The sequence below is a fragment of the Thunnus maccoyii genome, chromosome 11 (genome assembly GCF_910596095.1).
Source record: "Thunnus maccoyii chromosome 11, fThuMac1.1, whole genome shotgun sequence".
In the NCBI taxonomy this organism is placed as follows: Eukaryota; Metazoa; Chordata; class Actinopteri; order Scombriformes; family Scombridae; genus Thunnus; species Thunnus maccoyii.
The window spans coordinates 20,178,700-20,205,486 of record NC_056543.1 but is presented as its reverse complement, the minus strand read 5'-3'; the positions used below and the strand labels follow the sequence as shown (position 1 = coordinate 20,205,486).

At 42.0% G+C, this 26,787-nt stretch overlaps 1 protein-coding gene across 2 annotated transcripts in view; it reads right to left on the bottom strand.

Annotated features, from left to right (window-relative positions):
• Positions 1-26,787, bottom strand: part of LOC121907207 (immunoglobulin superfamily member 3-like) — a 72,393-nt gene that overhangs the window by 21,524 nt on the left and 24,082 nt on the right. For both annotated transcript variants that reach the window (XM_042426636.1, XM_042426637.1), the window contains exons 3-5: positions 7,644-8,063; positions 3,707-4,093; positions 264-671 (exon numbers count right to left, since the gene is read on the bottom strand). In XM_042426636.1, the coding sequence (XP_042282570.1) occupies positions 264-671; positions 3,707-4,093; positions 7,644-8,063 (1,215 nt within the window). The remainder of the gene's footprint in view (positions 1-263; positions 672-3,706; positions 4,094-7,643; positions 8,064-26,787) is intronic.

Sequence of the window (26,787 nt, the reverse complement as noted above, 5' to 3'; positions counted from 1 at the left end):
GTAAGTGTGTGTGTGTGTGTGTGTCATAATAGCTCTTTCCCCAGGGCGGTGCATGAATAAACCATGGTGTATTCTACTATGTGGACTGCCTGTTCTGCCTGAGCCATTCATCAGTCTTTAGCAAATCACAAACCATATGCCTCCCTTTCATTTGGTGTGCATGCATGGAGACACACTGTCTTATAAGAGTTTACATGCCTTACTGACTTGAAGATAAGAGACCATACAGTATATTGGGGTTAGATCGTGCTGCAATAACTCACCAACAGTCTTGACGGTGATTGTCTTGGTGGCTGACTTCTCTCCTATCTGCTCCCAGTTTAGCCCTGTTTCAGTTACGGTCTGAAACCACTCGGTAGCTGTGCAGCGGTATTGGCCCTCGTCCCCAGCTAAGGCATTATACAGGGACAGAGAGAATGTGTCGGCGCGCACCTTCTCCACACGGATCTCCCCATAGCTGGAGCGCTCTCTGTAGCTGGGGCTGTGCCATACAGTGCCGTCCCGATCCACGGAGGCCACCTCCTGGGCCGGTCCAGTTGCTTGCTTGTCCATCCACTGCCAGACGACAGACAGGGGGCCTGTAGTAGAGTGTACTGAGCAGGTCAACTGCATCACGTTGCCCTCTAGGACCTCTGAGGAGTTACTGGACAGCAAAACTGTGATGTTGCTCTCTGAGAGGAAAGAAAAACAAGAGAGAGACATGGAGGTGAGCTGGACATGCATATATCTGAGATAGGAGACATGAGGACAGGTGAAGAAGGAGTTAGAAAAGAGTTAGTCAAAATCTCTTCTTCTCACATTGACTCCCAGAGACAACAAGAATAACACTTTCTGTGTTAAAACATTCAGAGAGTACAGGAGGCCGGGGGCAATAAAACATATCGCTGAGCCTGTTCCCAGGAGTATAACACAATCCTGTACAAGTGCTGTGCATGTGTGTTTGCATGCTCGTGTGTGTGTGTGTGTGTGTATGTATGAAAGGTTCCATGTGAGAGGACGATAGCGTTGTGTTGTAACTGGCCTCGGGCACTTCTGAGTGACAGCCTGAACCCAGTGTAGCTTGTTGACCAAGTCCATGGGGGCACAGGAAAGAAGGCTCAGATCACAAGGTTCAGTGGCACCTCAGAAGTGGAGGAGGATAAAAGTCTTTACTGGCTCCTCTTGCTCGGTTTTTCTGCTTTATCATAACTCTCATCACTTCAACATCCATCAAACATCATGAAGCTCCGGTTGACCCTAAAGCTCTCTTAGCCTTGCAAGGCCAGCGCTGCTGTCTCTAGGTGATGTGGCTAAAGGTCCCTTTCTTTTCTCCCCTCATGCTCTGCTGCTTCACTCTCAGCTTGCCTGCCCTCCTAATAAGCACAAGCTCTCTGTGAATATGGAATAAATTCACTTCTTACTTCTATCACACTCAAATGAACAAAGGGAAAACCCTTCATCCGTTTCTTCTTCTTTTCCATCCTTCATTTGAATGGTCTCAAACCTAAGAACATATTGTATTCTATCACTTTTTCACACTGAGACGTGAAGAAAGGATTGGTAGAAATGTAGACACTTACATCTTGCTTCACCTTAAAAGGTTTGTGGACAGCTCTCGCTTTCCCTTTTCCTTTAACATTTACATTCTATTATACACAGATGTTATAAATAATAAGTACTCTAGTAGTAAATAAATGTTCTTTCAAGTAAAATAAGGGCTGCATTTAAAAATAAAATAATGTGCATCCTAAAATAAAGTAGATCGATCATATTGGGCTCTTAGATCGTTACTGTTTTCTGTGCCTTCAGTTCAAATTTGAGAGGGTATGTTTGCTCCAAACATCTGTGCTTTGTCTGTAATGGTGCCTCACAATTTCCATGGCCTTTGAGCATATGAGACAAACTAGTAGACAGTGTTTTCGCGTGTTTTCGGTCCTGAAGATCTGCCTTGCCCCTGCACAAAGTGGAGAGTCTCACTGATTGCTAGTTTATTCAGAATTTATTAATATTAAACATATTGTGTGTCCAAATTGCACCATATTCAACACTGTACTTCCATGGGTCAACAACCATACACCTGCCAAGTGTGGTGTCGATCGGATGAATGGTTCAAGAGATACGTGAAGGACATACATACAGATTCTTTCCTTTAGCAGAGAGATTTTTTAAATGTTTACAATTTCCGCCTATGTTTTTTTTTGACTAAAAAGTGGAAATTTTCTCATTTCTACAATATGCCCCTTTTTCTTTCTTATCAGTCCTTGCTCTTTTCCTTTCTATCTGTATTTTAAAGATTCAGTGTGGCAAGTAAGCGCTCTCTCCTTTTCTCATTGAAGGTAAACTCATCCATCAATACTGATTTGTCAGAAGTGTTTATCTCTGTTTTTCCTTTGCTGTCACCTCTGCCTGCCTCTGACTCATCAACTTTAACCCATGTCACACCCCGTTACCAACTCTCACCCAATTCCCCAAATTAAAGTGATAAAGCACATCTTGAAATTGTGTGTGTGTGTGTGTGTGTGTGTGTGTGTGTGCAAGTGAGAAAAAGCAGGCATGAGAGGACAGTTTGTGCATGAAATACATGTTGTCTGAGCAATACTGCTGCGTTTCACGGAAGTTCTCCTTCAATAACCATGGCTATTATCCTGTGTAAACCCTATAAACATCCTTTATGGGGCATTAATGTCTTTTGTTGGAAAAACAAAACCTCCCATACAGAGAGGCTCCCTGGACACTCCTGCAGGCTCAGGGCCATTGTTTTGGGCTGATTTAGCAGGGAGTGCAGAGCAGTCAGGATAAAGGTAGCATTGGCTGCTTGAGAGGAGATACTACTCTGTGGTTATTATGCTTTATTATGCTGGTAGCAGCTGGCAACACACACACACACCGTTCTAGTCCTAAGACACATGGAGTCACAGAGAGAAGAGGGGATGAGGCAAATGACCCAAGCTGGGGAAGGGGGCGTTTTCTTTCTGCCATTGAGAGGAATAACAATCTCAGTGACAAGCAGTGACTGTGAGTGAGGTATTGAACCTTTGACTACAGATTTACATTGATCAGCTGAAAGCCTGACAAAACCCCACCAGCCTGCCCTGCTTAACCCAGCTGAAAAGGTCTGGCCCAGCAGAACACATTAATTTAGCCTGGGGAACCACTTAGAGGGCCCTGGAGAGCTAGGGGTCTTTTTCTGCTTCTTTTCTTTCTCCACGCTTTCATTTCATGGCTGTTAGCTCAGCTTCCTTGAGTCTGGACTCTTCTGCTCTCCATTATGCTACTATAATGTTACCCCCCACCCCACCCCCTGCCAGCTAAGCCAAGGAAATGGGAAGGACCATAATGCTGCATTACCAATCCTTAGCAATCCACTCAAACAGAGAATACATCAGGAATAAGAGCAGCATTATCATTTCCCTACTTACTCACAGCTAACAATAGAGGCTGTGCAGCTATACAATAGAGGCTGTGCAGCTATCTGTTCTAGGCCACCTTGGAGAGAGAGAGAGAGAGAGACAGAGAGAGAGAGAGAGAGACAGAGAGAGAGAGAAAGAGAGAGAGAGAGAGAGAGAAAGAGAGAGAGAGATAGGCTAGAGAGGAGCACATTATGACATTCCATACTGCCTATATGAAGATAAAACTGCTATTATGAAAAGCTCATCATTCTTATTGTAACTGACAAGTAAGGACAGGACAACTAAGCCAGTGTCCTCGCAAACAGATTATTACTCACTGAGTGGCTGGACTGTGATCTGAACATTGCGGGACCTCTTGCTGCGGTCGATGAAGTCTCCCGTGGGCGTCTTCTCCCGCTCCGTCACACGGCAAATGTATTTTCCAGCATCTTCGGGGCGTAGGTGCTGCAGCTTGAGCAAGTGCACGTTGGCGCTCTCTTTACGCACAGTCATGTGACCAGCAGCCTCGAGGGCGACATAATCGGGGCCCAGGACAGGCACGGCACTGGGGCCCACCACGGCCACCGGTGAGCTGCTGAAGACCCACGACACCGAGAAGAAGCGCTCGGGGACATTCTGGGCCTCAATGGTGCAGCGAAGCTCCAGCGGCTCACCGGCCGTGAAGGACCGTCGCTCCGTGCTCACCTGGATGCTGAAGTCCCGATCTGAAAGAAAGAAAACAAAGGGAATGTCAGGGTATGGGTAACAGAGGGAATGTCAGAGGGAATGACAGGGTTAAACGCATGTTCAGTAGAACAATCAGAAATGCGCTCAGTTGGCTGCAAAAATACAAAGTCATGCATCACATGGGAAACATAATACTCATAATTCATAAAAATCTGAAACAGTAAATCCTTTTTGTATGTTGGACATCATTCAGGCTTTGTAAGACAAGAATTTATCAAACACCAGTAAATGCAGAAAACCCTTGGATATAACACTCTATTTTAAATAAAACAGCTGAATGGAAAGAGTGTAGGTGTGGGAGAGATCTCTTCAAGAAGGTGATATTTGTTAAATTCCCAAACAACTTGTCTCCAATTTCCAAAACAAGACTGATGTCTAAATATGGGCTACAATTGAAATGCACAACATGTTGCGCTTGTTTAATGTCCACAGTGTGGGATGCTGAAGCTGCATGCCAAAACAGAGAGAGAGAGAGGGAGTATTGAGGGGATGTGTGTGGTGGGATGGAGTTGTAGGTGGTCAGGATTGGGAGAGGGCACTAAAATAATGGTTAGTGCCATTCTCTCTACAGACACAGAAAGAATAGAAAGGAGAGAAAGTTTGAGGTCACACAGTGCAGCGCTCTGATAAAATGCTGATCTTTCAGAGTGCTCTGCTCTCTCTCCCCCTTGGTATCACCTCTGCAATAAAAAAAAAGCAACATCTAATTAAAATTCTCTTCAGCAGTCTGAAACAGAGTCAGGCGCTCCTCTCCTCCTCCTCCTCCTCCTCCTCCTCCTCCTCCTCCTGCATGGCCTAAGACAGAACAGATAAAACAAACATAGCTGGTGCTAGCTCTTCCACTTGGTCAAATTACGCTTGTTGTCAGCGCATGTGTGGTTGTGCTTGTACTGTATGTGTATGGCTGTGTGTTCAGTTATATTTGCTGTATTAATTTCCAGATGACGAGCACAGTATGTATCAGAGACGGCTGCGCTGCCGCTCAGTGAGGTGGTAGCCTCGAGCTGTAATTACAAAGACTTTAAACAGACTTCCTGAGAAACACACTCATGTGGAAAAGTTCAAAGCCTGCTGTTGCTATAGAGCTTGTTATGCTGGGGAACATTATGATGGGAGGGAGGGGGGTTATTGTTTACACATACACACACACATATGAAATAGCGATACACAAACACATACTGTACTGTATATTCAGAGATGTGAAATGGAATGCTAAGCACCTTTTATTAGAAGACTGACAGCATATAAATCATAGTAGTGTGGCTAGGAATGTGTTACTGTGTGCTGAAAACATCATCTTCAATCAATAAACAATTAATGTAAACGTAATTTATGATAATTTTGATAATCAAGTTATCATCAGTTTACTAATGTAATAAAAATGTCAACAATTCTTCATTTCCAGTTCTTCAAATGTGAGGACTTGTTATGTTTTCTATAATTGTAAATTGAATGCCTTTTGGTTTTGGACTGCATGTTTGACTTTGGGTGTTTTTCACAATTTTTGACATTTCATAGACTAAATGATTAACTGGTTTGTAAAAAAAAGAAAAATCAAATTAATCGCTAATGGAAATAATTATTACTTGCAGCATTAGTGCACACATGCATGCAAATAATGTCACAGGGGTGAAGGGAACAGCACACAGATGACAAAACAAAGGGCTGATAGGTTGCGGCACCTACAACAAGGGAGCAGGACATCAAGTTCATTAAGACATTTGAAAATGAATAATTGTGAAAAAAAGGGGCAGCAAAGCTAAAAGAGCCTTGACCTGCTTTGACAAGAACTGAAGAGTTCAGCTGAGAGGAAGCAGAGACCCCGGATAAAAAAAAATGGCCTCACAGGTCCAGCATTTGTTAGTGTTCAGAGCTAATTAGAAAAAACATAAAGCACTGAGCACAAATAGCAGATTGAGTGAAGTGGGGGGGAAAAGAACAGGAGGGAGAATATTTAAGGATGCAGAAAAAAAATGCAGTGATGAGACACGACTGCAGAAAATGAGAGGTGATGTGAGAGCAGGGAACAAGGGAGGAGGTGAGAGAAAAGAGAAAGAAAGAGAGACGGTAGAAACCGGGAGAGAAAGGTACATTAGGATTCAGTCCGTGGCTGCTCTCTCTGATGCCGGCTGTGGGTGATTAGCTAGTGATGGGGCTGTCTTGAGATCTACTCCATCTTTTATAATCGGAGCCTAATGGAGGAGCTGCTCCCTCTCTTTTCTAAATTTTTCTCTCCCTTTCTCTGTAAAATATGCGCATGGACAATTGCAACATAAAATACACAAGTTCAGCCCAAAGGTATGCAAGCTGTGCCCTCACCATGTGATAAAAGTACACAAAAAGAAATTAATTCATGCTCATTCATCAAGTTTGTGCACTCACATCCACAACCGCACACGGCGGCACAACTCTGCTGTATTCTCTTTGTCACGCAACAACACTTCCATCCATTATAGATCAGAGAGGAGACAGAGAGTGACGAAGGGTGTTGAGAGGGGAGCGCTTTGTGCCTTTTGTCTCCTCCCTGAAGTAGCAGGAACTCATCTGACAAACCTGCTTTACAGCCGTGTTTTGACTCTTCTTCTCATCCACCCAGCCCTATCTGGGGCACCATCAACTTGTGTGGATCTGATGCTTAATGGAGAAAGGCAAAACGATTCCACTTTGAAGTGATTTACTGGCATGAGACACTTGCCACTGTGTGCTGCCTTGGTAATTGAGCTAATGTCAAAGCAGTTTATCACCCATCTCCGTGGCCCTTCTTTGGAAGCATACAAAGGGATTCTTTTTGTATGTAAGATACAGCACAGTGCATCTGATGGGGTGATGGGATCGAATCAGTTTGGAAGTGCATGTGGAGAGTCATAAAGCTGTCTTTGTTTCTGGTCTTTCAAGTCTTGAGGTCGACAGTTCATTAGATCATTATCATACGAGGCATATTCCACCAACAACCGCCCAAACACATGCTTTGTTACATCCTCGCACCCCTTGTTACTTGACCCCTTGTCTCCCTGCTACCCCTCCCCACCATTAGACATCTCCTCCCTCAGAGTTGAAAACCGCACTAAACCAGTGCGCTCAAGCACAAACTAGCATGGTGTAATTGCTGGCAAGGAGTGCCACATCAGCAGTGAGTGAAAAAACACAATTTTTGGCTTCTAATCTCTAGGCCACCCATTGCCTGGGGAGATGGTACATGTGGAAGTCATAGGTCTACTGTGGCAAACTCTCACACTGTTTGGAGCTGGTTAAATTATTCTAGGATGTGCTTGTAATGTTGCCTATCAAACAGACACAAATACAAAAGTGGGGAGTCTGTGGAGGTTGAGTTAAGCCCTTTTTAGTGAGCTAATGAGCTTAGTGTGAGATACTCATCAGCAATCAGGGGAGGCCTGCCCACATGCGTGTGTGTGTGCCTGTCAAAAGGACAAGGGGGGACCAAAGAGTGCAGAGTATACCAGCGCCTTTACCCTTTCTCCTCCCTCCCTCCCTCCTCTTTCCTCCCAACATCTTTTCCCCTTCACTCACCAGTGGGTTGAATGCGGAGTTGAGTCTTGTCACTCTGCTTGCGGGTCATGGCAAACCAGCTGTCGTCTGTGTCCTGAATCCATTCAGCAGCCTGGCAGTAGAGCAGGCCCTGGTCCACTGGTTGCAGCTTGTGAATGGTCAGCCTGTAGGCGGTGGCACTGGTTTTGTCAAGCCTGAGGTCCCCTGCAGCCATCCTCTGCCGGTATGGTCCCCCAGAGCGTAGAACAAAATCCCTCGACAGGGTGACCAGCTCCTGAGGTGGCGCGGCTGCATCCTCCGGGGACCGCAGGTACCAACCCACCGACAAGTGAGTGTGTTGCATTGTGGTGCGAGACACCTCACAGGTAAGTTGCAGTGTGTCGCCCTCTACCTTGGACAGAGTCTGGGCTGGAGCTGTTACTGTCAATGAGTCGGCGATAACTGCAAGAACAAGAAGAAAATAGAGACAGTCAGGATACTGTGGAGGCTGTTGGAGGGCTGGTCAGAACCACTAATTTTGGAAGAGTGTTATCTAGTTCCTTAAGAAGCATTTGAACTCTTTACCTGCCTATAAAATATATCTCAAACACCATGTAATGTTGTTGTTAAATGTGAAGAACTATAATAAAACAGACCATTTTGGTTCATGCCTACTATTACGGAAGTGAAAATAAACAGACATTATGCTGTAAGTGGTTCAAGATCTGATTTACACCCAAGTGTCAGGAAAAGGTGTTAATGCAACCATACTTTTGTTTGTAGGTGACTGCCCTCTATTTCCTGTTCCATACATGATTTTCACATGCCACCGCGTGTTGATGGCTTTTTCTCTATCTCACATAGCCAGATGCCCCCAGAGACCCCTCTGACACTTCTTTCAGAGTGATTATATGACATACAGTTCGCTCAAGCAAACAAAACAGCTCCACTCTGGCATCTTACAAACGCACCCCCTTCTCACTAAACTTTTCAAACATTTTTTGATCACACATACTAAATATACAAACGGCAAGCTGAAACTGCAGTAAGAAATGCTGCCCAACCCTTCTATCTACAATACAACTGAGAACAGAGGACAGACTTCAAGCCAGATGGATGAAAACAGAGGAGATGAGAGAGGGGGACAGTCAAGTGCAAGGAAGCAACAGAGACGTCAAGATGTGACAAGATGTGATAATTTCAGAAAGCAGGCTGGAAGCACTCCATGCATCTACGGAAATAAACATGCATAGCTTTAAAAAGGAGCTAAAGGAGTATTTTTGGATGAGTACCAGGGCAACACTGTGTGTTTGTGCATGTGTGCGAAGGAGACAGTGAGAGACTGACGCAGTGATACAGAACACTGGACCTAAGATCCCGGAGCATCATGCATGCAGCCAAAAGCATAGAGGTCATAAAGTCATAGTAAGAAAAGTATAACTTCAAGTGTGAGCTCTGTGTTTGTATGTGTGTGTTTGCACAAGGATGCTATCCTGAAGTGCATGATCTCACTGGTTGAGGCTAGGGACATTCATTGTGGGATGGTGTATACAGACACACATGTATATGCACATGTACACAATGCCTCAAAAACAGAATATAAAAAGACGGTGGTGTTCAGTGCTCACAATGGACAGCAGTCAACCATTTAAGATGGGAAGAGATAAAGTGAATTGAGCAAATAATGCAGAGGGAATCTTTCTTGCATTGCTATGTGGTGACTGTGAGCCCTTCTTAGAAGCCAGAAAATGGAAGTGCTTTGTGTGGGTTTACGCTGGTGGAGTGCTTTGACAAGATGTTTGGCTATTCAGACTGTTAAGGGATTGTCATGTGACTACAAATCAGCATGTTTGAGGTCTGTGCCTCTCCTCAAGTCACCTGCTAAGACTAATCACAGATGCAGGAATTTCTCCTATATTTCTGCAATCATTTGATGTATGCAAGTACACACTACACATACATGCAAACACAGTAAGTATGTATCTGTGTGTGTGTGTCCATATTAATCTTCAATGTGTCTGCATGTGAAAAGATGAGAAAAACAGAGAGTGGGTTGCGAGAACAGAGAAACAGATACCAATAATGAAACAAACGGGTGGGGGGTGGGGGGAACAAAGGCAGAGAGATCCGAGAAAAAAGATAGAGGAGGCGGAGAGAAGAGGCTTGACATCTGGTTACTGAAGTTTAACAAGATACTCAAAGGAAGAAACAACGATAAAACAGAAGTGGCAGGAAAAGAAAGTGAGTAATCAGGTGGGTCAGAGAGTGTAGCACTCTAATGAGATGCTACATTCTGCTGCTGTATATTGTAAATCCAGACAAGAATAAACAGTTTCCTGCGATAGTTAGAGGCAATCTTGAGAATACTGACGAGACTTGACTGTCTTCTAAAGCAGTTCTCAAAAACCTTGAGTGCTTAAGAAACTGTCTTGCAGCAAGGGGGTGAAATGTTAGTCACGAGCAGCAATAAAACTATTCTGCTGATATATTTGTTTGTTGGTTGTATGATAAAATAGCTAACACAGGAATCTTAAATAGGCCTGTTCCAGTGTAACAATTATTTATAACAGTTTCAGGGTGAGCAATCTGCCTCTCTTAATGGGTCTAATTCTTCAGTATTATTGTTTACTAACTTTCAGTGGAACAATATCGTGATGATTTAATCTTTTGTTATCGCTCTACAGATTTGTGTTGTCTAAATGAATGATGAAGTGGAGTTTTACAGATATGAAGAGGTTTTTTTGGAGACCAAGGTAATAGCTGTCAACATGAGTTTGATCATTTTTATATGTGATTGTGCATCAGTGGTGGCTGGTGACTCAAAAAATTGGGGAGGACCGGAGGAAAACCGACATGGAATCTTACAACAAACCGCATCAAACTATATCATTGTCCCACCTGATGAAATCGGAGGGGTGGGGGGCAATTTATATGCCAATAAAACAATTTGCTTGAGTGGTGAAAAGGCTGCTTCTTTAAAGACATTTAGCATATACATAATGTCTCTAAACAAAGAAGTGCTCATTTTAGCCATGGAGTGGGTCAAATGTGTCATTTTACCAACAAAGTGAAATTCAAATTTATAGTATTGTTCTATTGTGAAAACAAATCTATGTTCTCATCAAAAACAGACAACATATCACATGATTTACATGTGTTTCCTATGTATTTTCTTAGTATACAGAAATATATAAAGTAGCACAAAGCTTATAATGTGATACAGGAACAGATCAGTGCTGAATACAAGAAAGATTGAACACTAAAAACATTCACAGATCTAAAAGTGTAGGTTCACATCAGAAAGTATTAATGCATGTATCAAATACATGACTTACACACTCTTATCTATATGTACGGTATACAAAATATAGTCTACAAAGCTGACATGTTAACACTAGGGGTGTTAACATGAACACAAAACTCACGGTTTGGATCGTATCACGGATTTGAGTCACGGATCAGATCATTATTAGGATCAGAGAAAAAAAAAGGGGGAAACAAATAAAACTTTGTTTTCTATTAATTTTGCAACACACTTACAGCAAGAAACAGCAAGGAACTTTTGCCCATGTTCTTAGATGAAAACAACATTTAAGATGTCTAAATAAATAGATTATGTGTTTAAATAAAATAAAATATATAAAATATTCAATGCTCAGTTATTGCAATATGAGGCATGAAACCTTCCTCTTTCAAACAGTGAATGAAACAGCCTCTGTCCACATCATCAAAACTTGATGATAACAAACATTCACCGCTAACATCAGTTGGCAGCTAGACGCTAATAAGTTGCTCAGCTGCAGCACATTAAACAGCAGGTAAACATAACTCAAATGTCCCTTCGGAACCGTTAGATGCTGGTTTGATCATTGCTCTTCAAAGTCCCTGTTAGGGACACGCTGTTTGCCCATGACTTGTACTTACAGCTTTTTGTTTACTTTGTCTTAACTGAGACATTAAATTTTGCAATTTATCCGCAGTTCATATGCCTGCCGAACCGTGGGGGGCAATCCGTACGGATCATGGATCAACTAATATCCATTACACCATTAGTTAACACTTGTTATTCTAGTTACTTTAAGCTTATTACTCAATATACAGCTCAGCTTAAAAACGAACTAAAGAAACTGTCAGAAGCAAGCAGCCAGACCCCCTGCACTCATTCATTAATCACACAACATCAACAGGTGACTGAACAACCACTCAATTAAAAAGACAGCTCACTGTAACCTCAACAAGCAAACTACCCACAACACATTATAGGATCTCTGCTGCATTCTTGTTAAGGAGATAAAAAACACAAAAAAGCCACACAGAGACATTTAACCATCAGAGATGAAATTAGTGACCAAAGAGACAGAGAGAGAGAAGCTGTATCTGAATCACGTTATCTGACGTCTTGTTCTTTCTATCATGGAGATGAAGTATTCATGTCATAACGTCCATTTATGACTGTTGGTCATCTTGTATGTTAGTTAACAGAATTTTATGGCTGCTGCTTAACCAGTCTGATATCATTAGCAACAATGACAAACAAGCTAACTCTCCTGGTTGTTTCTCCGGTTGCTTCTCTCTCCAGCCTTCCCGGCAGCATCCTGCTGCTGCACAAGCCAGATAATTTCTCCCGTTAGCTTAACAACAGTCCTTAATAGTCCTTCCATTGATGTATAAAGAGTCCTTCAGGCTGCTACAACAAGCCAGCTGTTGCATTGGCTAATGACATACATTAAGTCCAATGTAAGAGATCCCGCCCTGCGGAGGACAGCAGGCACCCGTCCTCCTCTGTCCCCCACTCCACCAATTGCACCCCCCCCACCACCACTTCACACACTGCCCTTTCTCCTCCCGCCCTGCAGGTGTCGCTGTTGAAGCATTTTAAACAGAATATCAGTAATGGATTTTTTCAAAAGAGGAGAGTAAAAATACTTTATAAATAATACTGAGATTTGTAATGGTTTATTTCAACCAAATATTCTTTTTTATATTTTGGACTCCCTTTTGCCTCTCAAAAAATAGAGGAGGCTCAACCTCCTCTGCCTCTATGGACCAGCCTCCACTGTTGTGCGTACATTTGCCATGTTGTGATATCGATATCAGAAAATACTGAGTATTGTGATAAAAATTCCAAGCATATCGCCAAGCACTTTGTTAAAAATGCAAGCAACCTCTAGTCTAATATCTCTCTTGTACCATTAGGCATTCTGATTGAAAAAGAAAAGATCATAAAAAAGATCATTTTCATTACACAAGCATCATAAAAGTCTGATTCAACTCTTCAAGGACCTGGTATTGCCAAGTCCACTCACTCTGACTCTCCAGTCAACACTGAGTAAGCGGCAGCCTCGCATAGACATACTGTTACCACAACAACACACCTACGCTACAACCTGCCATTGCCATAGCAACCCTCCCACATGAAGCTGAGGGCCTTTGAGAACAGCCCAGAGTTACTATAACAACTGCCCCCCCACCAACGCCAACCCAATTCTGAATCTCCCGTCACCTCTGTAGACCCACCTGAGATACAGTGTGAAAACAGCAAACTGATGCTTCATGTCCCTCAGACGGCTTCTTATTGAGATATTTTACACTTTGACTTCATCTCAAATCCTCTGAGCCAATCAGATCCCTACACACAAATATGTCTGGGAGAAAGGACCAATCAGATAACACCAGCCAATCTCAGAATTTCAAAGGGTCAGGCTGAGGTTGTAAACACACTGAGATCCCCCAATAGCCTCACTGACCTCAATCTGGGAAGGATTAAGAACAGAATGAGATGGCATTCTCGGGCACAAACACTCACACACTCATTTTTGTCACTTGGGAGGACACTGTGTTGACTTCTCCTACCTTTATCATAACTGTTATATGCCTTTTCTCAAACTTTAGCCTAATTTTAAAGAAAACAACATGTTCACCGTTCAAAAAATTGTTGTGGGGACCGACTTTCTGGCCTCAGATGGAAAGTAAGTCCCCACAGTGTCCTGAAAAGATTATTGTCCCCAAATTGTAATAAATACAAGGGCACACACACACAAACACAAGACTTGGGTAAAGTCTGTGTCCAATGAAAATGCAGCCATTTTGCTGAGCAAAAAGGTGTGAAGCTGTACATCTTCCTAGCTCGTGTAAGTGTTACCATAATGTTACGCAGGTGTAAACGCAGACATTAAAATTTGTTCCAGAGAGCAAATGCCAGATATTATGGAAATGCCTCCATTCAGTGCATTTTAACATATTTAAACAGTTGGCACTGTCATTTCACCACTACAAAAAACTGTCAGTGTGTTCACTGCAACTCTACATCAAGCCAATATTTATCTCCATTCATATCTTTAGGAAATAAGGATTTAAGGTAACATTCCTTATTTGTATCATAGACATATACACATGAATTTCAAAGTATTCACGATTAAGACTTGACCAATGAATCCTCAAGATCTTGTAGGTTCACAGGTGTGAAAATGAAGAAAACATTAGCTGCGTTATTCTGCTTTTTTTGACTGACATAGAAGCTGTCAATCCTTTATAAATCTTTAAAACTACTCTCCTCCTGCTCTACCTCATCTACAATTTTTGCTTTCATCCCCTCCTCATTCCTGATCTCCCCTTACTCTCTCAGCTCTCTGAAGTGAGCGACGGTTGTCATCCCTCAAGCTGGCCTTTTAAGTCCAGTCACACAGGGATAGAAGAGTGGGGGACACGAGGACACAAAATCGGAGGAGAGATTTTCGCAAAGACGACACTAGAAGAGAAAAAAGATGATAATTTATGTAGTCTGATCTTTACGTTTTGCATGCAGGCAAACTCTTAACACCTCTCTGCAGAGTGTACAATGTCTACTGAAGTTGTAGAAGCAGAAAAGGATCCTTACAGAAGACAAGAAACAACAGGAAATCAAATAACAGTGTTTGTGCGTACACTGTTTTTCACAAGTGGGAATGTTTTTTTTTGTTTTTGCTTTTTTAAGATGGAACAAAAAAAGCAGATAGTGACAAACCAAGCACCTGACACATTCTGCTTCCTCTTGTGCTCTTGTCATAGGAAAAGATTATTATAGGAGGAATTGGAGAGGGTGGGGAGTGGGGATCACTGCCCTCTGGATGTTATCACTACCACAAATGTTCTGGCTCACACACGTATACACTTTCTCCTTTTAACAACACACACACACACACACACACACACACACACACACACACACACACACACACACACACACACAGATGTTATTTCATTGTGTGGATCTCTGCATTTGTTTGTGCATTTAAGTGTTTATGTACGCCTGAAAAACAGCCTGGGACAGGGAGTATAGACTGGGGTGTCCACATACTTTTGGCACTATAGTGACATTCACACTACTAGCACTGCAGATGTTCATCCATAGCTGAAGTGGCTACCGCTTTTTCGGTGTGTAATGGCCTTAAGTGTCTGTTTGTGTGTGTGTGTTGCTGCAAAGCAAATGGCCATTTGGCATAGCCAGTAGGGTAATTATTGTTAATTACTCTGTGAAACTGAGAGTACTGCTGAGAGGAAAACAGAGCGAGTGGGCGATCCTTAGCTCCACTTCATGTGAGTCCAGCCTCATCACCCAGCAGAATTCCCTTACTGACCTAGGATGCCAGCAACACGTTCAGGCGTATTGGGTCAGGAAGTAATAGTAAGAGAGATAATACAGAAACGGTGTCTACAACTATCTTTCTCATACTTATCCATTATCCTGCCCATTCACATCCTCCACTTCTCTGTTCTTCTCTGTGAGAGCTGTTGATGAGTCAGAATGAGGGATGAAGTGGTTCAACTGGGAAATTAGGTAGAGAGTAGAAAGGAGGGTTAAGTAGGAGGAAGAGGAAAGAAGAGGATGAAGATGTAGGAAATGGAAGAAAAGAGTACAGACGAAGAACAAAGAGGATGTGCCATTTTGCTTGATGCATCCAACACACAGCAATTCTTCATGATTCCTGTGCAGAAAGTGCAAAACTTAAATAATTATTCTGTTTGTAACCTATATATAGACAGTGTACTTGTCACTCTTACTTCAATACTGTAATACTGCACACACACACATACACACACACACAAATTTGCTGAACAACACACAGAGTGAGCATTTTCTCAGGAGACTGAGGATTCAAGCAGGTCTTCAAACAAAACACTGTGAGCAACCTGTAAAGTAAACTCTGACAAACTGAGGTCTACACAACATCCCCATGAGCAAGTATAGATAATAAGGACAGGATAAAGAGTAAATTGAGAAAAACAAAAGGGCGTATGGATCACGCCTTGGAGCCAGAAAGGAGACATGTGGGAGCCCTCTTTAGCAGAGAAGAAAGTGGCGTGTGCAAAAAAAAAGAAAAAAAAAAAGCAGGAGTTGAAGGCTGCAATGTGGGATCTGAATCCACAGCGGGGGGTACATCCATAATACAACACACGCACATGATCAGATGAGCCCTGAACCTAATTGAGTCTGAGACACAGAACAGCACTCCTTCATCTGCCTGTTACTGTGTTTTAACATATTTATGTGTTATGTAATACAAGCATAAAAGACGTTGTGCAGATGGACCCTGGGAAATCATTATGTATTTTTTAAGTTCTAATGTCAAAACGTTGTTTGTTCATATGATGTTCTCATGTGAATTTATGATGCTGTGTCGCTACAGTGCCACTCTTAGTAAGGCTTGTTGGTTTTATTTTATTTAGATGTATGATTTTTTAATCCAAAACTAACAGCACTGTGGGATTTCATGCTCCTATATTCACTGAACATTGTTGTGTTCCCTGCAAGAAGAAGTGCTGACCACTGTAGTTCACCGTAAACTAAGTCCTCTTACAATAGCTACAGCTCAACTTGAATAAAATGAAAAAATTTCCACACTCACAATATCTGACAGTTCGGTCTGTTTGATATTCATCAGGTATCTGATATGCTGGAGCTATATGCCTGATATCCTGTGGTATATTTATTCATTTAGAAGGTAGATAAATAAATAAATGTTAAATAAATATTGAAAATTAATAAATATACCAGCAGTGAGCAAGACAGGAGTGCTTTCCTCCTGACATATTCAGGTGTGCACTTTCAAAATTTGTTTTGATGACCACAGCTCAGAAAATTGGGGAAAATGCAGAATAGTTAGGGGAGTTGTATTAATAGAGGTGTGAAATGGGAGCGACCGCTGTCTCTAGAAGTGCTTTTCCCCATTCTGTATTCCAATTTCAAGTTTTTCTTTAAACAATATCTTCAATATTAATAAACATAGAAACACTTGACTCTCCCAGATAATGTAACAGTCCTATAGGTTTATATTATGACTGCCAGTCTCAATTTTTTTTAACTCTGTTTCTGGGAAATCATATTTTGTCTGTGATTTTGGCAATGGTGGATGGCTAACAATACTACAATACCCATGAGCCTCAGTTACCGTTGCTATGGAGAAGAAGCCAGTCAGAGGCATCCATCAGAGCAATAATGAATTCAAAACGCTTTGTTGTTGAAGTTGTAAACAAAATACAGCGCCACAGTTGCTGAATTCAATCAAAAATGACCAAGAAATTAAAACCAAACTGACTCATGCTGCAAACAGTAAAATCAGTTTTTTTCCAACACCGTAATCTTTAGCTTCATTTAGCACATTCATTAGTCTGCATGTGGATGGTACTGTGTGGACTCCATTGCAGTTATTTGTGACTAGCTAACATCTTGCAGAGCTGTCAAATATTTGACATTTACACAGCTAAGGTCAGAGGCACGAATGATTTTCACATGGATGAATACATTTTTGGCATAATAAGTAAATGTTACATTAATACATGACATTCATCCATGGATCCAAGACCTTTTTAACTACCACATAATTATGGCAAATGTGAGACTGGCCTTGATTACATGCATTTTTAGCTCATCAACAGTCACAGAATTTCTTCAAATCAATAAGTTGTCTTGATATTCTGTAATTTTTTGCAAAACATTATTTTCCCTGTGCAGATAAATGGAGTCATACAGGGACTCAAACCTTGCGTGTATTAGAAGGCTAAAGAGGTTTTGATTCCTGCTCTGTATCACATGACAACCCCTGGCTGATCCCCCCTCACATTTCCTGTGAGTGTTCATTGTCAACTGTCAAATAAAAGGGAAAAAGGCCAAAAAAGACCAGAGCAAATCTGTAAGCATTAGTCACGCCAGAGATGTCTGTTATAGCAATGACTAATAGCTCAGTCCCTATAAAGGGACCATTGTAGAACCCATCACCATGCAAACAGTACATTTGCTTTAATGTGTGAGAAAATCAGACCAAAAATAAGCTAGATGCAAAGTTTTCCTTTCTGAGCTTAGTATGTGCAAACTAAATGGGCTCTTATACATTATAAATGCAGTAACAATTGTTTATTATCAGAAAACCCCAATTGTCTAGCCCTCATAATGTAAGAAGCCTGATTTTGAGATTTTATAAAACAAACTGGTACAAATGAAAACAAATGAGTCCGTAACTTGCTTAGTAAATGAGGCTCTATGAGCTGAATGTCTCATACTATCCCATCTGATCAAAGAGATTTCCACACAGTCCTATCATAACACACCACATCCAATCTTCTAAAAATGTGAAGAGAGATGAAATAGAAAAGGGGGGTTGGGAGGGAGTAGATGAAAGGGGCGAGAGGATATGAGATCTTACAAATGCTGTTATGAGATTTTCAGTTAGGAGCTGTGAGGTCCCCTGCTAATGGAACATCACTCTCAGTGGGTGTGTGAGTGTAAGTGTGTCCTGTGCTATAACACAGAGGTCACAATGACTGAAAGGAAAAGGCCTCTTCATTTAATAAAGGGGATCTCTGAAGCATTCTTTCCTGTCTCCTTAAACCGTCATTCTTATTCGGCCTCTGTCCCATTTCTCTCCTTACTCAAACTTTTTTTTTTTTCATCTATGCAACCCATTTCCGATTCGTTAGACAAGTTGCTTGTCAGCACCCAATTATCACTTTTTTCCCCTGCCTCCTTCCTCCTCCAGCTTGTTCTCTTCAAGAGTGTCTTAAAACACAGACAGGCACATTTTTTTGAGATCTGAGCCATCTCTTACCAGTTTGTAATACTGTACATGTACTTTTTATTATAAGTTTTGTTTGGTTTTTTTAATCCTAGGGGATCATAAAACTAGTAAAAATGGCAACATCTGCTGCATGTGTGCGTTAGTGTGTGTTAGGGAGAGAGAGACACAGCAAGACCCTTATGGCTTCTAAATGAAATTGTAAAATTAGGTAGTCTCTCTCTCTCTCTCCGTCTCTCTCTCTTCTTCTCTCTCTTACACACCCACCCAAAAACCCCAAAACACACAGATAGTCAAGCCTGGGGGGACAGCTGCTCTCTGACACACACAGAGTAGTACAAATGACTGAGGTACTCCCCTCTGCTTGGCCAAACATTTCCTCCCGAGCTGTGACTAAGCTGTATTGGGTCACTGAATCACACACAGCACTAAAGGGCTGTGCTGCTTTTTAACATTATTTTTTTAAAAGGAACACACAGTGGGTTCATTAAAACTTACTAGCACAGAATGTTTTTTCTAGCATGTGCTGAGTTGCAAAATGCATGAATTAGGAAGGTTACAGAATCTAACATTGCATTTTAACAAAATATATTTACTACATAAAACCTTTATTTATTAACCTTTATTTTAAAAAATATGTCTGTATTTTATGAGTCCCTCATTTTCCTACTAATTTACTAGGAATTTTCTGAATGATATAAACTGAACTTCCACTGAAGGTGGCAGAGGAATGCAGGAGGGACGAAGGAAGAATGACTTGATCTCCGAGCCTATTTTATTTTATAAGTGTGCATATTAGCTGTATAGTTCCTATGTCTTTCTGCTTTAATAGGTACATTGCTAACATAGACCTCAAACATTGAATAGTCTATGCCCACTGATTAAAGAAATGAAATAAATTATTTTGAACATACTTTTATCTAACAAATTGCACATGAATACCCAATCAATTAAACAGAAAATTAATTTGAATAAAGCATTATAACTCTAAGAAATTAAAGTTTAATTTCCCCTGCTCCCTTTAAATTAATATCTTCTGCAAAAAATAGTTGAAATAAAAAAAAAAATATCTGAGGGAAAACAAATTAAATAATTAAATAAATACAAATTAAACATGGCAATTTAAAATAGCTGTAATGTCTCCCATTACAATCATCAAGGCCCTCCACTCTGCCCAACAAGGTGCAGAGATCTGTAGTATGAGGAGGAAAATTTAAATAGAGTAGGGCCATTAAATCAAGAGAAAATAAGATAAAATCAGGAAAAATATATCTACCCTTATGACAAGTTTCGTTTCACAAATGTCAAAAATAGATTCTCTAAATGTTAGTTAATAACGTGATGTTGACGGAACGAAAAAGGCGGAACTCAACTGCGAGGGCAGTGCAGCACTTGCACAGTCTACAGTGCGCACACAGTAGAGTTCATCTTCAAAAAAAGGCAGCGGTTGCAAGCATGTTTTGATTTAATGACTAAATAATTACCTTCACGAGACAAATGTGAAGTATACTGTGACAACAGGATCTTTGAGGGAATGAGAAAGAAGAATGCCGAGGAGGCTGGAAATTCATGAATGACAGTTGACAAGGACAGTAAGGGAATTAGAATATTAACAGGCTAACATCAAGCATGTGTATGAGAACATGCCAACATGCTAAAATTTGGCATTTTAGGTTCATTCTTATAGCTGATCTGATCAATATTTTAATACAGAGAATGGATGAAAGGAATGTGTGATGTGAGAGGTGTCACTGGTAATGACGAACCCAGAGAGAAACTCTGCAGTTCCTCTTTTCAGCTCATTGTTTTGGTTTTCTCGAGACTGTTATCAACACCGTATCCAGATGCAGTAGGCAGCTGTCGTATGTGAAAAGCTCTAAAAGCTCATTGTACAACTACTGCCCAGCATCGAACAGCACACAAAGTTAGCTACTAGGTGAACATAGTGGAGTATTTAGAAACTAAAGACTGACAAAATTCCCTCAAGAGTTGGTGGAGAACAAAACAGAGCAAAAAGGAGACTGAGTATTGGACTTAAAGTTGCCAGTCGGTTGTGTTTACAGCTCATTGCACTGCCCCCATGTGGCCAAAACAACAACAACAACTCTTCTTTAGCATGCATTTTACTTGTCCATACGTTTTCCATTTCTAATATATTATGATAGAAAATATAATAGTAAATAATAATTTATTATTAATGATAGGCATACATGGAAAGAACTTTTCACCCAGCCAGCAAGTTTGTTCTATTTAATTCATGTGCATGTGTCCAGGTTTTCTAACTCGACAGCGCAAGCAGAGAGGGAGAGGTGTAACAAAAGAAGAAAGTGGGAGAAGAAAGAAAAGAAAGATGGGCAGTCAGTGAAGGAGTGGGCTTTGTTATTGTAGCAGGAGAATGGTGTCGTGGATTTAAAAGGCTGAATGTTGCGATAAGAGAGGGGATCTGTGGTGAGGAGAAGCTTTCAAATATGAGACGCTGTTTACACAAAGACAGAAACGGAGGATTCAACACTAACTAAGACGCACGTAAACACACACGGGCAAACACACACACACACACACACATACACACAATATGGCACTACCTCTCACTGAGGCCCGGCCAGGAAATGAGCCTGAGTGAGTGTGTAGGGAAGATGGAGAGAGTAAGCGGGAGATTAAAAGGCAAGGCGTGAGAGGAGGGGTAGTCTGAAGAGAGGTGGGAGTATGAAAGACAAATCTTCCTAAGAGCGTTTGAGAAGAGCTGTGTGCAAAGCTATCGTTGACTGAAATCCTTTAGAGCATCAAAGATTTACTCAACATGCCTAAACACATGAAATATTCCTACCACAACCACCACCCCACATTCGGTATCACCCTCCTTCTCTTTCGTTCCCCGCATTTTTTTTTCTCCTCATCTCTACCAGCTTTAGACCCACTTTCTCCATCGTTTCATCTGTCATACGCTTTCTTCACCATTTTCTGGCTGGATTTGCTCACGTACCCAAATAAAATAAATTACAGCAAACACTCGGCGCTCAATAAGAGAGAAATACACACAGCCAACTCCGTGTGTGTCTGTTTGTCTTCTCCATCTCTGCTGTCCTGGAGGTTGTTAGCCCATGTGGAAGGTTTTGCTCCTTCTGCCAACATCAGCACAAACACACCCCAGAGTCATTACCACTTCTACACACACACACACACACACACACCCAAACACACACATGCCTCCATGCAATAACCTGTCTACCTAGAGGCATACGTGAATGCACACAGGCACACAAATACACCCTGTGCTTTCACGCTTTCACACATGTAACCACCTTCCCACTTGTACACTATAAACAGCATTTATCAAGCATATTATGAATCTAATATTACTGGAGGTGCAAGTATTAAAACTAATACGCTTCATCCCTGTGCTGCATTTACTGTCTCTCCCCCTCTTTTTTTTCCTCTTCATACTCCAGGAGCTCCAACCATCTCCCTTCATCCCTCCCTCCATCCGTTGCTCCAGCCCCAGATGGTAAAGCACTGTGACCAATTAAAGACTTCCCTGAGGATAGAACCAGTTATAGCCTCAGCCATCTGACCATTTCTGTGTGCAAGTGTGTATGTGTGTGTGTGTGTGTGCACGTAAACCTTACAAAACATATCACTGTGTTTTAATCAGAGTACAAAGCTTTGCCTTTTGGCCAGTTCCACACGCCTATGAGTCCATTGGTATATGAGTCCAGGAATACAGCCATATCGAAAGCCTTTTTTTTAAATTATGCATAAACACACAATGACAAGATCTAGAGTATCACTTCATTAGAGCACAGTGTGGGGCAGGGTTGAGTGGAGCAGAGTGTGGAGGCTGGCCAAAGGTGCTACAGAAATGGCAAAGTATTACACTGTGCATGCATTGGGTCACTGAGGGGGGAAAAGAAAAAAAAAAACAATAGAGTGAAGCTAAGGGAGGCGGCCAGTGCTCATTCACCAGGCATCCATCCAGCAGGGCAGCAGATGAGGGAGCAACTGTCTGTCTGAGTTGCCAGCACTGAGGGGAATTAGGCATATGCCAACCCCACCCCTCTCTCATACACACACAGACAAACATTCACGCTCATCTGTCTACCCACATCCCAAGGTAGCAGCACTGGCACGGGGGCACAGGTGACGGCATATGTCTGCTGTCTACTTCTCCATCAACTGTGAGGGAGGGACCAGTCATTCCTCCGTCTGCTTATGTGTGCACATGTATGTGTGCAGTATGTTTTTACACAAAGTCAAAAGTCCTTGCAAAAGCTTTTAGATATTTGTAAGTGTCTGTGTATGCATTATTAGATTCTGTACTACAGATTGTGGTGTGTCCCTGAGACATAGCTTGAGGGTTATTGGCTTGCTTGCCTCGGTGCTGCTGAGTTTAACCTCCCAGGTTTCTTCACTTTTACTTTTTTCTTCATGTCCACACCAGCACTCAAAAACAGCCTTCAGCTGGCTTTATGGCCCTGTTCGCTTAAATATTGGCTGCAATTCAATTAAGTGGGTTTCTGCACCCTTGCAACTACCTAACAAGCAGCCTATGTACTTGTGCTGTAAAATAGTGCTTCACCATTAGTGCAAAACTACCTTACCAACCACTAGTTGGCATTACAAGAAAGATGGTTAGCCTGGGTGCAGTTACTCTTTAAAAATGCCAGTTCTCTACCTCTCCACGCACAGGTTATTGGAGAATGTATCTCTCAGCATCTTTTATGTGTCTATAAGCGCTTGAATCACCTGCCCTGAGTGAAATGAGTGCCAATGCCTGTGCATGTGAATGTGTGTGAATACATTTTCATGCTTGTGTGTGTGTTAGTGTCAAAAGGGGTTATCAGATGTATAACTTGAACCAAGAAAACCCTCCTGCCCCATGCTCAGATAAGGCTTCAAAGCCACTGCCAACATCAAACAAAGCGGCAGGAGCCTGTCCTGGACCACACTTACAACCACATGACTCCTGGAGGCTATTATACTGCAAGTTCCACTCTTTACAAACACACATTTTAACAGCATGAACACAAACACTCGTTAGCACATCCATTCACATCCATATTCATGTAGAATTCATATTCAAACTGTGGCTGTGTTCTGTTAATCTCACAGAGAAGAGGCAGCAGGCCCCTGAGGGTTAGTGCTTAGCTAAGCTAAGCTAATCAAATCAACTAGAGGAACAGTGGCGCATCTTTAGCCCATTATATAAACATTATTAAACATATACACCCAACACACGCAACCACACACATCTGTATTTGTTAACATATTAAATCCTTTCTCATTAGCCTAGCTCAGTAGCGTGGGTGTTGAGCTAAATGCAGAGCATCTCTGACATCATTTATATTTTCATAAGAGTAAAAGCCAACATTTCCAAGACAGCATATGCTTAAAAGTGTGTCTGTAGGCTATGTGAACATTTATATAATGTTTATCAAAGCAACAGCTTCTTAATTGACCAACAGCAAAAACACAACCTCATCCAGAGGTCACAGGTCCTCTTCGTTCCTTCTAGTATTTGAGACTCGACGCAGGACCATAATTGGGTCGGGTCAAAATTATACTTATTTCAACGGGGTCTGGTAGGCGGCCTGTTGTATTGCTGCAAGACTTGGGTCTGTGTGTCAACATGTCTAATAGCTGAGTGGATCCAAACACCACAGGACAAAATGCATTTTCTAAGGTTGAGAGAGAATGTAAACAAACCTATAGTTTGTTTGCTCTTGTCTGAAACAGTGGTAAACAGCGGTGTTTTTCCATTGTTTCTGTTTCTTTTCACACAGAAAAAAATTTGAGTGAAACAAAATGCATCACTCAAAACCACATGAGAATGTTCACTTTGCTTATTGGTTGGTTGGTTGTGTCTGAGCCAGGAGCAAGAATGTCAACACAGGAAGAAGGTCCTAAAGAGGATCTGGCCGAATAACAAGAATGCAACGTACTTTGTCTTAAGTCCAGAACAGACCTCGTCTCACTCTCTGGCTAGCTGCTAGTAACTGTTGATTTTGCAGATCTGCATCCAAGTATGCAAAGCGCACCTGGCAAAGCCGTATAGCTCAAACTTGCAGTTGGGTTGGATAGAGGCCGGATCACGTTCCCACTACAAATGAACTGCTCCAGAATTAATTTGTGTCAGGACTAAGACCACTTCCTCAAAGGGTTTACATATTTTGGTCCGTACCGGAGTACGATTGCAGTGTACACAATGTATAGGTATACAGTAGAGGATGGTTTGTCCTGCGGGACTACAGAGTTTCAAGGCGCCTGCTTTGCCCTGTTCAACAGCTAGTTTTATTCACAGTGCTACACATGTTATATTCAGCAGTTCTATTGTCTAACACAGTGATCCGCTGGGTTGTTAAAGCCCTCTTCAGTGATGTTCAGTAGAAAGCATGTTTTCCGATGGGAGCACTACAGCACCGTCTCTCTCAGACTCAATTATGGGTGCGACATCTGTCCTGACTGACAGCGCACTACAGTGTGTGACTGTGACTGTGTTTCTGTGCGTGTGTATATGCATGTGCCTGTTTATAGTGGGCCCCAATGGCAGTAATGTTATAGAGCAGGAAGCCCTGTCCGCCAAAGTAGATGAGATGTGCAAGGAAATGGCAAGCCAGACATAGTGATAAAATCTCTTTCCATTTGGAGTCTTGCCTGGTCCGCAGCTTAGAGACACTACGTGAACACACACACGTACACACACACACACAAAAGGCAGAGAAGGGACTGTAATTGTAAATGAAACTGAGAGGTGATGGTAAGGCCAGCGAGAGGGGGGAGCAGAAAAAGCTAGAAGTGTCACTGCAAGGAGAGACACGAGAGATAAAATGCTCCACTCACGCACGGGCCTCTGCTCCCAATCAATACTAGCAGACACAGAGATACAACATCCTCTGTCTATTCATCTGCACTCTCTCCTCCACCTATCCACCTTTTCCTTATGTTTGTCCTGCTATATCTCTCTTCTTTAAAACACAAGGCTAAACCCATATGTTTGTCTTTGCTACAAAGATGCTTATCCTCATCTTTAATCTTCCCATCCTTCCTCCTCTGTCTCCATTCAATCACTGGCTCCCTCCACCTTCTTATGCTATGCGCTTCAATCACCCTCGTACCTTTCTCCTGTGATGAAGTTCAATGAACAGCTGTATTGACAAAACCATATACCTGCATGACCAACACCAGCTGGGGGACGGGGCAGGGACCAGACTGAATCGACTGTGGAGATGTGGATTGACGGAAAGAGCGGGATTCAGATGGGGAGCCAAAGCAGAGAAGAGGGAAATCGGTGGGTGGGGTTTCTGTGTCATCCGGTGTAAAAGATGCGAGAATGCGAGATGACATCTCCCCATTCAGTCTATCTCATTAAGTGAAGTAGAGGAGTGTAACTTGGCAGTGCAAACTCCCTCATGAAAAGACAGGGAAAAGAGAGACACAAATCAGAGACACACACACACACACTTACAACGCTGAGCTCAGCAGAAGCATGATTCAGCCGCTTCTACTCTCTATGTATGTTTAGCGGTGCACAGGCTCAACCAGTTGACGAAAAATCAACACTCCTGTTCTTTCCCCTTTCCACAAACATACAGGCATGAAGGCTGCACGTGTACAAACACACACACACACACACACACACACAAAAGATAACTGCATTTTGACCTTGGGTAAGCATTGCTTCACTACATAAACAGATTTCTAGCTTACATAAGGGCCACAGTTTCATCAGGTGAAAGGATTCCTTTACTTCATTGGAGGATGGAAGAAAGCAAATGTAGGCCATAAATATAATGAAAATGAAAAGTGTGACTGCAGAAATGTGGCATTTTGCCGCGGCTTGTTTGGAAAATGATTCGCCCAACAGCTTTCGTTTGCCTTAATTGAAATTTCTAGGTCTCATCTCTCCCCTTTTCCTTCTTTCTTTTCCGTTTTCAGTCTCCTCAATTTGTGCTGGCTAATTGCATTTAGAAGTTGTATGGCGGTTAGTATCTGCATTAACCTTAGGAGTCACATCAGGCAGAGACTATTTAAAACGCATCCCTATAGCGCCAGATGTATTGTGGGTAATGCCTGGGGGAGGTGTAACCAATCACACTGGAGCTGAGAGGAAGAGCTCATCATTTATTGGTCACACACACTAT